Source organism: Salmo trutta, unplaced genomic scaffold, assembly GCF_901001165.1.
Source record: "Salmo trutta unplaced genomic scaffold, fSalTru1.1, whole genome shotgun sequence".
In the NCBI taxonomy this organism is placed as follows: domain Eukaryota; kingdom Metazoa; phylum Chordata; class Actinopteri; order Salmoniformes; family Salmonidae; genus Salmo; species Salmo trutta.
The window spans coordinates 32,501-49,574 of NW_021823290.1; the positions used below are offsets into that span (position 1 = coordinate 32,501).

Below are 17,074 nucleotides of genomic sequence, written 5' to 3' on the forward strand. Positions count from 1 at the left end.
TCTCCCTCCATCTCTCCCTCCATCTCTCCATCTCTCCCTCCATCTCTCCCTTCATCTCTCCCTCCATCTCTCCCTCCATCTCTCCCTCCATCTCTCCATATCTCCCTCCATCTCTCCCTCCATCTCTCCATCTCTCTCTCCATCTCTCCCTCCATCTCTCCCTCCATCTCTCCCTCCATCTCTCCATATCTCCCTCCATCTCTCCCTCCATCTCTCCCTCCATCTCTCTATCTCTCCCTCCATCTCTCTCTCCATATCTCCCTCCATCTCTCCATCTCTCCCTTCATCTCTCCCTCCATCTCTCCCTCCATCTCTCCCTCCATCTCTCCCTCCATCTCTCCATATCTCCCTCCATCTCTCCCTCCATCTCTCCTCCTATCTCCCTCCATCTCTCCATCTCTCCCTCCATCTCTCCCTCCATCGCTCCATCTCTCCCTTCATCTCTCCCTCCATCTCTCCCTCCATCTCTCCATATCTCCCTCCATATCTCCCTCCATCTCTCCATCTCTCCCTTCATCTCTCCCTCCATCTCTCCATCTCTCCCTCCATCCATCTCTCCCTTCATCTCTCCCTTCATCTCTCCCTCCATCTCTCCATCCATCTCTCGCTTCATCTCTCCCTCCATCTCTCCCTCCATCTCTCCCTCCATCTCTCCCTCCATCTCTCCATCCATCTCTCCCTCCATCTCTCCATCCATCTCTCCCTCCATCTCTCCCTCCATCTCTCTCTTCATCTCTCCCTCCATCTCTCCATCCATCTCTCCCTCCATCTCTCCCTCCATCTCTCCCTCCATCTCTCCCTTCATATCACTTTCCATCCCTCCATCTCTCCCTCCATCTCTCCCTCCATCTCTCCCTCCATCTCTCCCTCCATCTCTCCCTCCATCTCTCCCTCCATCTCTCCATCCATCTCTCCCTCCATCTCTCCCTCCATCTCTGCATCCATCTCTCCCTCCATCTCTTCTTCCATCTCTTCCATCTCTCCCTCCATCTCTCCCTTCATCCCTCCATCCATCTCCATCCATCTCTCCCTCAATCTCTCAGTCCACCTCTCCTTCTCTCCCTCCATCTCTCCCTCCATCTCTCTATCAATCTCTCAGTCCATCTCTCCTTCTCTCCCTCCATCTCTCCCTCCATCTCTCCCTTCATATCACTTTCCATCCCTCCATCCATCTCTCCATCCATCTCTCCCTCCATCTCTCCTTCTCTCCCTCCATCTCTCCTTCTCTCCCTCCATCTCTCCCTCCATCTCTCCTTCTCTCCTTCCATCTCTCTCGTAGTGAGATGAGTCACATGTGCCGTCCTCTCCCATCATGCATGCTGTTTTTACCCAGAGTGCCCTAGGGCCCGGCTCATCTGTCAGTTGTCACGTATGACCTCATAAGAACTACAGCTGGGTCCACCACACTCATACACGCATGCAAGTACGCACACATACACAAGTACGCACACACGCATGAATGCTCACTCACACACACATCTTATACACAGAAATCAGGACAGTATGTGCAGATGTTGAGCCAAAGTTGCTTCAATAGACTGTCAGAATAGAATGTCAGAGTAGAATGTCAGAGTAGAATGTTAGAATAGAATGTTAGAATAGAATGTCAGAATAGAATGTCAGAATAGAGTGTCAGAATAGATTATTAGAATAGAATGTCGGAATAGAGTGTCAGAATAGAATGTTAGAATAGAATGTTAGAATAGAATGTCAGAATAGAATGTCAGAATAGAATGTCAGAGTAGAATGTTAGAATAGAATGTCAGAATAGAGTGTCAGAATAGATTATTAGAATAGAATGTCAGAATAGAGTGTCAGAATAGATTATTAGAATAGAATGTTAGAATACAATGTCAGAATAGAATGTCAGAATAGAATGTCAGAGTAGAATGTTAGAATAGAATGTCAGAATAGAAAGTTATAATAGAATGTTAGAATAGAATGTTAGAATAGAATTTTAGAATAGAATGTTAAAATAGAATACTACAGTAGAATGTTAGAGTAGAATGTCAGAATAGAATGTTAGAATAGAATATTACAGTAGAATGTTAGAGTAGAATGTTAGAATAGAATGTCAGAATATAATGTCAGAATATAATGTTAGAATAGAAGGTTCGAATAGAATTTTAGAATAGAATGTTAGAATAGAATGTTAGAATAGAATTTTAGAATAGAATGTTAAAATAGAATACTACAGTAGAATGTTAGAGTAGAATGTCAGAATAGAATGTTAGAATAGAATGTTAGAATAGAATATTAAAGTAGAATGTTAGAGTAGAATGTTAGAATAGAATGTAAGAATATAATGTCAGAATAGAATGTTAGAATAGAAGGTTAGAATAGAATTTTAGAATAGAATGTTAGAATAGAATGATAAAATAGAATATTACTGTAGAATGTTAGAGTAGAATGTCAGAATAGAATGTCAGAATAGAATGTCAGAATAGAATGTTAGAATAGAATGTTAGAATAGAATGTTAGAATAGATTGTTAGAATAGAAAGTTCCAAAATAGGTCCAGTTGCCAGGACCACAAAGACAAATTCCGTCTAGACACCGTTTCCCTAGAGCAGTGGTTCCCAAACGTTTTATAGTCCAGTACCCCTTCAGAGATTCACCCTCCAGCGGTACCCCGTCTAGCACCAGGGTCAACACACTCTCAAATGCTGTTTTTTAACATCATTGTAAGCCTGCCACACACACACACACACACACACACACACACACACACACACACTATACGATACATGTATTTAACATAAGAATGAGTGTGAGTTTTTGTCACAACCCTGCCGCGGGAGAGAGTCATCACACAGTCATCTGGAACAGCTGATGCTCTCATGCATATTTCAGAGTCACTTGCCTCGAAGCGAGAATGGAAGTTATTTAGCTCGTCTGGTCGGCTCGTGTCACTGGGCAGCTCGCGGCTGTGCTTCCCTTAGTACTTTCTGTAACGGTTAGCAGCTCTGCCACATCCGACGAGCGTCGGAGCCGGTGTAGCACGATTCGATCTTAGTCCTGTATTTACGCTTTGCCTGTTTGATGGTTCGTCGGAGGGCTTAGCGGGATTTATTATAAGCTTCCAGGTTAGAGTCCCGCTCCTTGAAGGCGGCAGCTCTAGCCTTTAGCTCAGTGCGAATGTTGCCTGTAATCCATGGCTTCTGGTTGGGGTATGTACGTACAGTCACCATGGGGACGACGTCATCGATGTACTTATTGATGAAGCTAGGGTTAGTGTTGAGGGTTAGGGGTAAAGGGTTAGGGTTAAGGGTTAGGGGTTAGGGTTAGGGGTTAGGGGTTAGGGTTAGTTTGAGGGTTAGGGGTTGGGGTAAAGGGTTAAGGTTAGGGGTTAAGGGCTAGGGTTAGTTTGAGGGTTAGGGGGTTGGGGTTAAGGTTAAGGTTTAGGGTTAGGTTTAGTTTGAGGGTTAGGGATTAAGGGTTAAAGGTTAGGGGTTAGGGGTAGTTTGAGGGTTAAGGGTTAAGGGTTAGGGTTAGGGTTAGTTTGAAGGTTAGGGGTTAAAGGTTAGGGTTAGGGTTAGGGTTAGGGGTTAGGGGTTAAGGTTAGGGTTAGGTTTATGGGAAAATAGCACATTGAATGGGAATACATGTTTTGGTCCCCACTTGGATAGTAAAACCAGTGTGTGTTTTGAGTTCACACACATTCAGAGGCATCATTCATCACTGACTAAGGGACGAACACATGACATCACGGTCTCTGTGGAACCTGATTGGCTGGAGGGAGGAAACGCATCACGGTCTCTGTGGAACCTGATTGGCTGGAGGGAGGAAACGCATCACGGTCTCTGTGGAACCTGATTGGCTGGAGGGAGGAAACGCATCACGGTCCCTGTGGAACCTGATTGGCTGGAGGGGAGGAAACGCATCACGGTCTCTGTGGAACCTGATTGGCTGGAGGGAGGAAACGCATCACGGTCCCTGTGGAACCTGATTGGCTGGAGGGAGGAAACGCATCACGGTCTCTGTGGAACCTGATTGGCTGGAGGGAGGAAACGCATCACGGTCTCTGTGGAACCTGATTGGCTGGAGGAAGATTTCCTTCTGCTATCTGACTGACACATCAGACAGGTGAAAAAGAGTCCCTGACGAGAAATGCCGGTAAGCCACACACACAAACACACACAACACACACACACACACACACACACACACACACACACACACACACACACACACACACCACACACACACACACACACACTCAGACCTACCGGGGCATCTGTAGAGCTTCCTGGCCTGAGTGATGTCTCCTTTACTGAGTCTGGTCCTCTGGCCAATGGCAGGACGGATACCGTTCTCATCTCTAGACGGGAGGATGGTGTCTAGAAACATACCTCTGGAGGAGGGAGGGAGTTAAACAAAAGTTACATTTTAAAAATGAAATTACATTTCTGTATGAAAGGAGCCCATGGGTTCTAGGTGTGTGTGTGTGTGTGTGTGTGCGTGTGTGTGTGTGTGTGTTACCGTGAGAAGGTGTTCCTAGCATAATGCATGATGCTGTCGAAGTCGTAAGCCTCTCCCAGTGAGTTCACCTCTCCTGGTTCCATCTTCAGGAAGTTATACTCCTGACCTGTAGACACACAGATAGATACACACAGATATACACACAGATAGAGACACACAGATATACACACAGATAGAGACACACAGATATACACACAGATAGAGACACACAGATATAGACACACAGATATAGACACACAGATAGAGACACAGATAGAGACACACAGATAGACACACAGATAGAGACACACAGATAGAGACACACAGATATACACAACAGATATAACACAGATAGAGACACACAGATATACACACAGATAGAGACACACAGATATAGACACACAGATATAGACACACAGATATAGACACACAGATAGAGACACACAGATAGAGACACAGATAGAGAGACACACAGATAGAGACACACAGATAGATACACACAGATAGAGACACACAGATATAGACACACAGATATAGACACACAGATAGAGACACACAGATAGAGACACAGATAGAGAGACACACAGATAGAGACACACAGATAGAGACACACAAGACAATAGAGACCAAGCTAGACCACACGATAGAGACACACAGATAGAGACCAAGAGACACACAGATAGAGACACACAGATAGAGACACACAGATAGAGACACAAAGATAGAGACACACAGATAGAGACACACAGATAGAGACACACAGATAGAGACACAGATAGAGACACACAGATAGAGACACACAGATAGAGACACACAGATAGAGACACAGATAGAGACACACAGATAGAGACACACACAGATAGAGACACACATATAGAGACACACATATAGAGACACACAGATAGAGACACACAGATAGAGACACACAGATAGAGACACACACAGATAGAGACACACAGATAGAGACACACAGATAGAGACACACACAGATAGAAAGACACAGATAGAAAGACACAGATAGAGACACACAGATAGAGACACACAGATAGAGACACACAGATAGAGACACACAGATAGAGACACACAGATAGACACACAGATAGCGACACACACAGATAGAGACACACAGATAGACACACAGATGCACCATCGAGAGCATCCTGACGGGGTTCGTCCCCGTCCCTCTGTCCGTTACCTGGTTGTATGTTGTCTCTGATGATGGTCACGTGATCGTCTCGGTCGGGCCGGGTGTGTTCATGCCAGAACCCGATCACATGGCCCAACTCATGGACCACGATGCCAAACTTATCACAGTTCTTCCCTATCGATATCGCCTGAGGACCGTTACCACGACGACCCACATAGGAGCAACAGCTGGAGAGAGAGGGACAAAGAGACAAAGAAAAGAAGAGGGAGAGAGAGAGAGAGACAAGACAGGAAGTGAGAGAGAGAGAGAGAGAGAGAGAGAGAGAGAGAGAGGGAAACAGAAAGAGAGAGAGGGACAAAGAGACAAAGACAGGGAGAGAGAGAGAAAGAGGGACAAAGAGACAAAGACAAGGAGAGAGAGAGGGACAAAAAGACAGGAAGACAGGAAGAGAGAGAGGGACAAAAAGACAGGAAGACAGGAAGTGAGAGAGGGAAACAGAAAGAGAGAGAAACAGAGAGAGAAACAGAGAGAAACAGAAACGGAGAGAAACAGAAAGAGAAAAAAGTGAATTAATGTTTTTTCTTTCACTATTGCTGTTACTATAGTAAACGGTTTTCTGAAGCAAGCACCCCCATTTCCTTTAGGAACTGTCCTTTTACAGCTACGACCATTGGTTTACTGAGAAGATTCATTTCTCTGACAGCTGTGTGTGTGTGTGTGTGTGTGTGTGTGTGTGTGTGTGTGTGTGTGTGTGTGTGTGTGTGTGTGTGTGTGTGTGTGTGTGTGTGTGTGTGTGTGTTTGTGTGTGTGTGAAGCACATTTCTCTGACAGCTGCCTGGCTCTGAGGCGGGACACACACACACACACACACAACCTGATTCAAAACACATACTTACAGCAAACACACACACTCATTCTGACAGGACCACACACACACACACACACACACACACACACCACACACAGAGACACACACACACACACACACACACACACACACACAGACACACACACACACACACACACACACACACACACAGACACACACACACACACACACACACCACACACACCACACACACACACACACACACACACACACACCACAGACGTGACTCATTTCAGGAAACTAGGCTTATGTCCCACGTCACTACTTCAGAGGCATTTTGAAAACATTTTTTGGGGCAGAAATGACTTCTGGAACATGTGACCTTTCATGTTAATATTAATAACAGACTTCATGTTAATATTAATAACAGACTTCATGTTAATATTAATAACAGACTTCATGTTAATATTAATAACAGACTTCATGTTAATATTAATAACAGACTTCATGTTAATATTAATAACAGACTTCATGTTAATATTAATAACAGACTTCATGTTAATATTAATAACAGACTTCATGTTAATATTAACCTGTCTGGGCTAGGGGGCAGTATTGAGAATTTTGGAAAAAATATGTTCCCATTTTTAACTGCCTCCTACACCAACTCAGAAGCTAGAATATGCATATTATTGTTCAGGTTTGGATAGAAAACACTCTGAATTTTCTAAAACTGTTTGAATGGTGTCTGTGAGTATAACAGAACTCCTATGGCAGGCAAAAACCTGACAAGGTTTCAAGCAGGAAGTACCCTGTCTGACAAGGAGTCGTGCGTCTTTCATCTTTTTATTGAAAAGTAAGGATCTTAGCTGTAACGTGACAATTCCCAGGGCTCCAATAGGCTCTCAGAGCCCGCGAAAAACCTGAAGGTTTACGAGGGAGCCTCAGGTTGAAACAGATTATCGCCTTTTGTAAGTGGATGCTCAGAGGACCTTTGAATGAGGCGCGTGCACGAGTCGCTCCCGAGGAGAAATTTTATTCGGCTGTTTAGGCTCAATGCATACTCCCGGTCGGAATATTATCACTTCTCTACGACATAAATGGCATAAAATTGGTTTTAAACAGCGGTTGACATGCTTCGAAGTACGGTAATGGAATATTTAGACATTTTTGACACGCCAATGCGCCATGCGCGGGACCGTGAAGAAGCATTCTAGAACTCACGAACAAAACGTCGCTGTTTGGATATAACGATGGATTATTTGGGACCAAACCAACATTTGTTATTGAAGTAGAAGTCCTGGCAGTGTATTCTGACGAAGAACAAGCAAGGTAAGAACATTTTTCTTATAGGAAATGTGATTTTGGTGGAGGCTGACCTGGGTGGGTATCTAAATAGCTAGCCCTGTAATGCCGGGCTATGTACTTAGATTATTGCAAAATGTGCTTCATCCGAAAAGCTATTTTAAAATCGGACATATCGAGTGCATAGAGGAGTAATGTATCTATAATTCTTAAAATAATTGTTATGCTTTTTGTGAACGTTTATCGTGAGTAATTTAGCAAACTGTTAGTAAATTCAACGGAAGTTTGCCGGGGGTTATGCGTTTTTCTGAACGTCACATGCTAATGCAAAAAGCTGTTTTTTGATATAAATATGAACTTGATTGAACAGACATGCATGTATTGTATAACACAATGTCCTAGGTGTGTCATCTGATGAAGATCATCAAAGGTTAGTGCTGCATTTAGCTGTGGTTTGGGTTTGTGTGACATTATATGCTAGCTTGAAAAATGGCTGTCTGATTTTTTCTGGCTGGGCACTCTGCTGACATAATCTAATGTTTTGCTTTCGTTGTAAAGCCTTTTTGAAATCGGACAGTGGGGTTAGATTAACGAGATTCTTGTCTTTAAATAGCTGTAAAATAGTCATATGTTTGAGAAATGAAGTAATAGTATTTCTAACGATTCAAAAATCGCGCCACTGGAATTTCAGTAGCTGTTACGTAGGTGGGACGAAATCGTCCCACATACCCCAGAGAGGTTAATAACAGACTTCATGTTAATATTAATAACAGACTTCATGTAAATATTAATAACAGACTTCATGTTAACCTGTTTGGGATAGGGGGCAGTATTGAGAATTTTGGAAAAAATATGTGCCCATTTTTAACTGCCTCCTACACCAACTCAGAAGCTAGAATATGCATATTATTGTTCAGGTTTGGATAGAAAACACTGAATTTTCTAAAACTGTTTGAATGGTGTCTGTGAGTATAACAGAACTCCTATGGCAGGCAAAAACCTGACAAGGTTTCAAGCAGGAAGTACCCTGTCTGACAAGGAGTCGTGCGTCTTGCATCTTTTTATTGAAAAGTAAGGATCTTAGCTGTAACGTGACAATTCCCAGGGCTCCAATAGGCTCTCAGAACCCGCGAAAAACCTGAAGGTTTACGAGGGAGCCTCAGGCTTATACACATTATCACCTTTTGTAAGTGGCTGCTCAGAGGACCTTTGACTGAGGCGCGTGCACGATTCGCTCCTGAGGAGAAATTTTATTCGGCTGTTTAGGCTCAATGCATATTCCTGGTCGGAATATTATCACTTATCTACGAGATAAATGGCATAAAAATTGGTTTTAAACAGCGGTTGACATGCTTCGAAGTACGGTAATGGAATATTTAGACATTTTTGTCACGCCAATGCGCCATGCGCGACACCGTGATGAAGCATTCTGATAGTGTCTAGAACTCACGAACAAAACGTCGCTGTTTGGATATAACGATGGATTATTTGGGACCAAACCAACATTTGTTATTGAAGTAGAAGTCCTGGCAGTGTATTCTGACGAAGAACAAGCAAGGTAAGAACATTTTTCTTATAGGAAATGTGATTTTGGTGGAGGCTGACCTAGGTGGGTATCTAAATAGCTAGCCCTGTGATGCCGGGCTATGTACTTAGATTATTGCAAAATGTGCTTCATCCGAAAAGCTATTTTAAAATCGGACATATCGAGTGCATAGAGGAGTAACGTATCTATAATTCTTAAAATAATTGTTATGCTTTTTGTGAACGTTTATCGTGAGTAATTTAGCAAACTGTTAGTAAATTCCCCGGAAGTTTGCGGGGGTTATGCTTTTTCTGAACGTCACATGCTAATGTAAAAAGCTGTTTTTTGATATAAATATGAACTTGATTGAACAGACATGCATGTATTGTATAACACAATGTCCTAGGTGTGTCATCTGATGAAGATCATAAAAGGTTAGTGCTGCATTTAGCTGTGGTTTGGTTTTATGTGACATGATATGCTAGCTTGAAAAATGGGTGTCTGATTATTTCTGGCTGGGCACTCTGCTGACATAATCTAATGTTTTGCTTTCGTTGTAAAGCCTTTTTGAAATCGGACAGTGGGGTTAGATTAACGAGATTCTTGTCTTTAAATAGCTGTAAAATAGTCATATGTTTGAGAAATTTAAGTAATAGTATTTCTAACGATTCAAAAATCGCGCCACTGGATTTCAGTGGCTGTTACGTAGGTGGGACGAGTTCGTCCCACATGCGCCAGAGAGGTTAACTGCTTTAGCACACTCTGCCAACCCGGATATCTTAGCCGTGTCTGAATCCTGGCTTAGGAAGTCCACCAAAACCTCTTAAATCTCCATCCCTAACTACAAAATTTTCAGACAAGACAGAACGGCCAAAGGGGGGGTGTTGCAATCTACTGCAGAGATACCCTTCTGTGCTACTATCATCAGGTCTGTACCCAAACAATTTGAACTACTTTTAAAAATCCACCTTTCCAGAAACAAGTCTCTCACCGTTGCCGCCTGCTATAGACCACCCTCTGCCCCCAGCTGTGCTCTGGACACCATATGTGAATTGATTGCCCCCCATCTATCTTCAGAGCTCGTGTTGCTAGGTGACCTAAACTGGGACATGCTTAACACCCCGGCCATCCTACAATCTAAGCTAGATGCCCTCAATCTCACACAAATGATCAAGGAACCCACCAGGTACAACCCTAAATCCGTAAACATGGGCACCCTCATAGATATCATCCTAACCAACCTGCCCTCTAAATACACCTCTGCTGTTTTCAACCAGGATCTCAGCGATCACTGCCTCATTGCCTGCATCCGTAATGGGTAAGCGGTCAAACAACCTCCACTCATCACTGTCAAACGCTCCCTGAAACACTTCAGCGAGCAGCCCTTTCTAATCGACCTGGCCCGGGTATCCTGGAAGGATATTGACATCATCACTTCAGTAGAGGATGCTTGGTTATTTTTTTTAATGACTTCCTCACCATCTTAAATAAGAATGCCCCATTCACGAAATTTAGAACCAGGAACAGATATAGCCCTTGGTTCTCTCCAGACCTGACTGCCCTTAGCCAACACAAAAACATCCTGTGGCGTTCTGCATTAGCATCGAATAGCCCCTGTGATATGCAACTTTTCAGGGAAGTTAGAAACCAATATACACAGGCAGTTAGAAAAGCCAAGGCTAGCTTTTTCAAGCAGAAATGTACTTCCTGCAACACAACTCAAAAAAGTTCTGGGACACTGTAAAGTCCATGGAGAAGAAGAGCACCTCCTCCCAGCTGCCCACTGCTCTGAGGCTAGGAAACACTGTCACCACCGATAAATTCAATGTAATTGAGAATTTCAATAAGCATTTTTCTACGGCTGGCCATGCTTTCCACCTGGCTACCCCTACCCCGGTAAAGAGCACTGCACCCCCCTACAGCAACTCGCCCAAGCCTTCCCCATTTCTTCTTCTCCCAAATCCAGTCAGCTGATGTTCTGAAAGAGCTGCAAAATCTGGACCCCTACATGTCAGCCGGGCTAGACAATCTGGACCCTTTCTTTCTAAAATTATCTGCCGAAATTGTTGCAACCCCTATTACTAGCCTGTTCAACCTCTCTTTCGTGTCGTCTGACATTCCCAAAGATTGGAAAGCAGCTGCGGTCATCCCCCTCTTCAAAGGGGGGTACACTCTTGACCCAAACTGCTACAGACCTATATCTATCCTACCCTGCCTTTCTAAAGTCTTCGAAAGCCAAGTCAGCAAACAGATTACCTACCAATCCCACCGCACCTTCTCCGCTATGCAATCTGGTTTCAGAGCTGGTCATAGGTGCAAAATGATTGCCTCGCCTGGTTCACCAACTACTTCTCTGATAGAGTTCAGTGTGTCAAATCAGAGGGCCTGTTGTCCGGGCCTCTGGCAGTCTCTATGGGGGTGCCACAGGGTTCAATTCTTGGGCCGACTATTTTCTCTGTATACATCAATGATGTCGCTCTTGCTGCTGGTGAGTCTCTGATCCACCTCTACGCAGACGACACCATTCTGTATACTTCTGGCCCTTCTTTGGACACTGTGTTAACTAACCTCCAGACGAGCTTCAATGCCATACAACTCTCCTTCCGTTGCCTCCAACTGCTCTTAAATGCTAGTAAAACTAAATGCATGTTCTTCAACCGATCACTGCCTGCACCTGCCCGCCTGTCCAGCATCACTACCCTGGACGGTTCTGACTTAGAATATGTGGACAACTACAAATACCTAGTTGTCTGGTTAGACTGTAAACTCTCCTTCCAGACTCACATCAAACATCTCCAATCCAAAGTTAAATCTAGAATTGGCTTCCTACTTTGCAACAAAGCATCCTTCACTCATGCTGCCAAACATACTCTCGTAAAACTGACCATCCTACCGATCCTCGACTTCGGTGATGTCATTTACAAAATAGCCTCCAATACCCTACTCAACAAACTGGATGCAGTCTATCACAGTGCCATCCGTTTTGTCACCAAAGCCCCATATACTACCCACCACTGCGACCTGTACGTTCTCGTTGACTGGCCCTCGCTTCATACTCGTCGCCAAACCCACTGGCTCCAGGTCATCTACAAGACCCTGCTAGGTAAAGTCCCCCCTTATCTCCGCTCACTGGTCACCAAAGCAGCACCCACCTGTAGCACGCGCTCCAGCAGGTATATCTCTCTGGTCACCCCCAAAGCCAATTCCTCCTTCGGCCGCCTCTCCTTCCAGTTCTCTGCTGCCAATGACTGGAACGAACTACAAAAATCTCTGAAGCTGGAGAATCATATCTCCCTCACTAGCTTTAAGCACCAGCTGTCACAGCAGCTCCCAGATTACTGCACCTGTACATAGCCGTCACATCCTGACAGAGTTGGTTAGGGTGTGACAGGGGGGGTTTCTAGTTTAGTTTTTCTATATTGTTAAGTTCTAGTTTTGTATTTCTATGTTGGATTTGTTTGCGATGATCTCCAATTAGAGGCAGCTGGTCATCATTGTCTTTAATTGGAGATCATACTTAAGTAGGTGTTTTTTCCACCTGGGTTTGTGGGAGACCGTTTTTGATGTAGTTTCACCTCCTTCACAGTTTGTTGTTTTTGTTCTTTACTTTATTTTTATGTATTGCAGTTTAATAATAAAAATGTGGAACGATAATTACGCTGCACTTTGGTCCGCTCCTTCATCGTACGACAATCTTGACAATAGCCATCTATAATTTAGCCCAAACAACTACCGCTTCCCCTACTGTATTTATTTATTTATTTTGCTCCTTTGCACCCCATTATTTATATTTGTACTTTGCACTTTCTTCCACTACAAATCTACCATTCCAGTGTTTTACTTGCTGTATTGTATTTACTTTGCCACCATGGCCTTTTTTGCCTTTATCTCCCTTATCTCACCTCATTTGCTCACATTGTATATAGACTTGTTTTTATACTGTATTATTGACTGTATGTTTGTTTACGCCATGTGTAACTCTGTGTTGTTGTATGTGTCGAACTGCTTTGCTTTATCTTGTCCAGGTCGCAATTGTAAATGAGAACTTGTTCTCAACTGGCCTACCTGGTTAAATAAAGGTGAAATAAAATAAAAAATAATTAAATAGTAGTATGATAGGTGTTGTTGTACAGGGTCAGCCATAGTAGTACAGCAACCCTGGACCAAATTAGGGTTAAGTGCCTTGCTCAAGTGCCTTCATCTCGTCAGCTCGGGTATTCGAACCAGCAGCCTTTACGATAACTGGCCCAATGCTCTAATCGTTAGGCTACCTGCCTCCCGTAGACGAGGGTAGGATGTTTATGTGTTGCTTACTGCTACATGCTGTTATGACGTTGGCCTGTGGGTAAGGTTTATGACCCCCCCCATAAATACCTTTCTCCCTTCCCCTCTCTCTCTGACTCTACTGAAGCCTTTGTTAAACATAGAGAGTCTGGGAACATCAAACAAGTGGGGGGAAAGGAACCATATTTCGGTAATAGAACCAGTTGGAAATATAGGTTGGAACTTAATGAATAGGATGTAAGTTCAGTTGTCATCTGAGACATTATGACTGATGACAGGACGACATAAACTGTATCTGGGAAAGTCTACACATTCTAGTTATCAGATTCACATGGAATTGTTGTGCAATTTAAATGTTTGATATTGAAACTGTTTGTTGGGAGATTAAATGTAATTTTAGCTTCCAAATGAGAGAATTGGGTTTTCATAAGGCAAGAGCCCTGACCAATCAGTGGCCCGCCCCTGTGAAGAGACAGGGGTTATAAACGATGAAACACACCCTTCTCCCCTCGCCACTATATAAGACAATGACACAATGTAACCACCCTGTTCCGGGTACGTGAGGTATGCAGCCTCTACGTTAAAAGGACTCACATGTCAAGTACAGAACTAAGCCAACCTCGGCATGAGCTTCGGTTGTGAATGGTATGAACTTTGAACCCTTATTCACTACTGAAGTGATACTTCCTAGCCGTTGAGTTAGCAGCGGCCACTGTAGACGTGGGCTAGGAAAGGACGGACAACGTAACCAATCTAACACACGACGAAGATACTACAACGTAACCACTTTACCACCAGAGACATTCTTCCGAGGACAGGAAGATCTCTGTTGGCCAACACGACCAGCATCTACGACCAATCTACCGAAGCGCAGCTCAGAGTAAATATTTATTGCATTTTCCTTTTCCAAATGGGCGGTAATTTAGAATGCATACGATAATGTATTTACGATAGCATAGCTGCTCTCTCTGTTCCTCAGTCTTCCCGCTCTTTCATTCAAGCCCAACCCCTTTCCTTTGTGTAACCAGCCGCCATGCCGGTTTAGCCCACTAGGGCACATTCTCCAGCCGCCATGCCGGTTTAGCCCACTAGGGCACATTCTCCAGCCGCCATGCCGGTTTAGCCCACTAGGGCACATTCTCCAGCCGCCATGCCGGTTTAGCCCACTAGGGCACATTCTCAAGCCGCCATGCCGGTTTAGCCCACTAGGGCACATTCTCCGATCATTTCCTTGTAACCATATCTGTTTGTTATGCCTTTCTGTGAATTACTTAGATTAGTAAATACATTATTTTAAGACAATTGATGTATGGATGACTCATAGTGAAGACTGGTTCGTAAACCAACAATTTACGACGTTTGGAATGAGATTGACGTGAGGTAAACTAACACATCATTAATCAGAGGACTTAAGGATCAGATATTATAATATCTGAAAGTTATATTAGGAAAATTATAACTTTGTAATCTGAATATTTTCCTTGGTGCCCCGACCTTCTAGTTAATTACAGTTAAACGATTAATCAGTTTAATCGCGTAATAATAATTACAGAGAGTTATTTGATAAACATGTCTTCCATGATGCCAAAGACACGACAATACTATTCTAAATAGTATGTAGTACGATTAGTACGCAGTACAGATGTAGGATCTTAAGTTGATCACTCTTTTGTGGCTGAGAAATTTTCTTGCACTAGCAGGAAATGCAAACGTGTAGTGTTTTAAAAAAGTTTGTAAAGTCTTCTAAAGTTTGTAATTTCCACTTTAAAATGTCAGACTTGATTCTTCACAACAACAACAACAACAAAAATGTCCTTTAACTTCCTGTTGCTGCAGGATTATTTTCCTGTGTAGCTAACTGGCTCAAATTAAGAGCCTGTACATAAGACACACGTCTTGAATTTGAGAAATCCTGCACCAAACCCGTTAGCTAGATGGAACAGCGAGGAGACTAAAGCCTCCCAGCAGGAAGGGAAGGAAGAGGCCATTGTTGAGTGACCGTGTCGTCTCTCTGCGTGACATGGTCATCAGGGAACCTTCTGTTCACACCACACTCTCACTCACACACACACTCTCTCTCACACACACACACCACACACACACACACACACCACACACACCACACACACACACACACACACACACTCTCACACACACATACTCCACACACACACACACACACACCCTCACACACACACATACTCTCCACACACAAACACACACACACACTCACACATACTCTCTCACACACCACACACACACACACACAACACACCACACACACACACACAACACCACCCACACACCACACACACACACACACACACACACATACTCCCTCCCTCCCCTCCCCTCTCCCCTCTCCCCTCCTGCTCCCTCCCCCCCCCTCCCTCCCTCCCTCCCTCCTCCCCATCCTCCCTCCCTCCCCCTCCCTCCCCCCTTTCCCTCCCCTCTCCTCACCCACAGGGTCTGTATGTGAAAACGATGTAACTCTCCTCTTCAGTCTTCTCTATGAAGGTCACGCAGGTCAGTTTCTCCCAGTGACGCATCGCCTGCTTGAACATCGCTCTCTGACTGCCTGGAACACACACACACACACACAACCACAACACAACACCACACACACGCACCACACACACACACACGCACACACACAACACACACAGCACACACGGACACATACACACACCACCGTTATACACACATACAGACCAGTGAAGTTTCCTCCTATGATGTAAGGTATGAGTCCTCCTGGCCAGATCCATCATACGTACTCACCAGTGTAGTTTCCTCCTATGAGGTAAGGTATGAGTCCTCCTGGCCAGATCCATCATACATACAGACCAGTGTAGTTTCCTGCTATGAGGTAAGGTATGAGTCCTCCTGGCCAGATCCATCATACGTACTCACCAGTGTAGTTTCCTGCTATGAGGTAAGGTATGAGTCCTCCTGGCCAGATCCATCATACGTACTCACCAGTGTAGTTTCCTGCTATGAGGTAAGGTATGAGTCCTCCTGGCCAGATCCATCATACGTACTCACCAGTGAAGTTTCCTGCTATGATGTAAGGTATGAGTCCTCCTGGCCAGATCCATCATACATACTCACCAGTGTGGTTTCCTGCTATGAGGTAAGGTATGAGTCCTCCTGGTCAGATCCATCATACGTACTCACCAGTGTAGTTTCCTGCTATGAGGTAAGGTATGAGTCCTCCTGGCCAGATCCATCATACGTACTCACCAGTGAAGTTTCCTCCTATGATGTAAGGTATGACACCTCCTGGCCAGATCCTCTCAGCTCGGGAGGTTGCAGCTCTAGGAACACGGTTCTTCACAACAACGCTCCAGGCGTTCCCTGTTTTCCCCCGTATCTGGTCGACGTCACCCGTATTCCCCCGCTCTTTAACCGGCTTTCACAGCCTTCCCTGTCTGTCCAGCATCAGTTTTCCCATCTGGGTCCTGGGACCGAGGGCTGATTCATGACTGGAGTTCGATAGACTATACGTCTGAGAGGAGAGCAGAGGA

At 44.3% G+C, this 17,074-nt stretch overlaps 1 protein-coding gene across 1 annotated transcript in view; it reads right to left on the reverse strand.

Annotated features, from left to right (window-relative positions):
- Positions 1 to 16,907, reverse strand: part of LOC115190070 (dorsal-ventral patterning tolloid-like protein 1) — a gene marked incomplete at its 3' end in the record, with an annotated part of 44,635 nt that extends 27,728 nt beyond the window's left edge. Inside the window, exons 1-5 of the mRNA XM_029748548.1 lie at positions 16,791 to 16,907; positions 16,011 to 16,128; positions 5,656 to 5,834; positions 4,482 to 4,587; positions 4,229 to 4,353 (exon numbers count right to left, since the gene is read on the reverse strand). Of these exons, the coding sequence (XP_029604408.1) occupies positions 4,229 to 4,353; positions 4,482 to 4,587; positions 5,656 to 5,834; positions 16,011 to 16,114 (514 nt within the window). The remainder of the gene's footprint in view (positions 1 to 4,228; positions 4,354 to 4,481; positions 4,588 to 5,655; positions 5,835 to 16,010; positions 16,129 to 16,790) is intronic.
- Between the last annotated feature and the right edge of the window lie 167 nt (positions 16,908 to 17,074).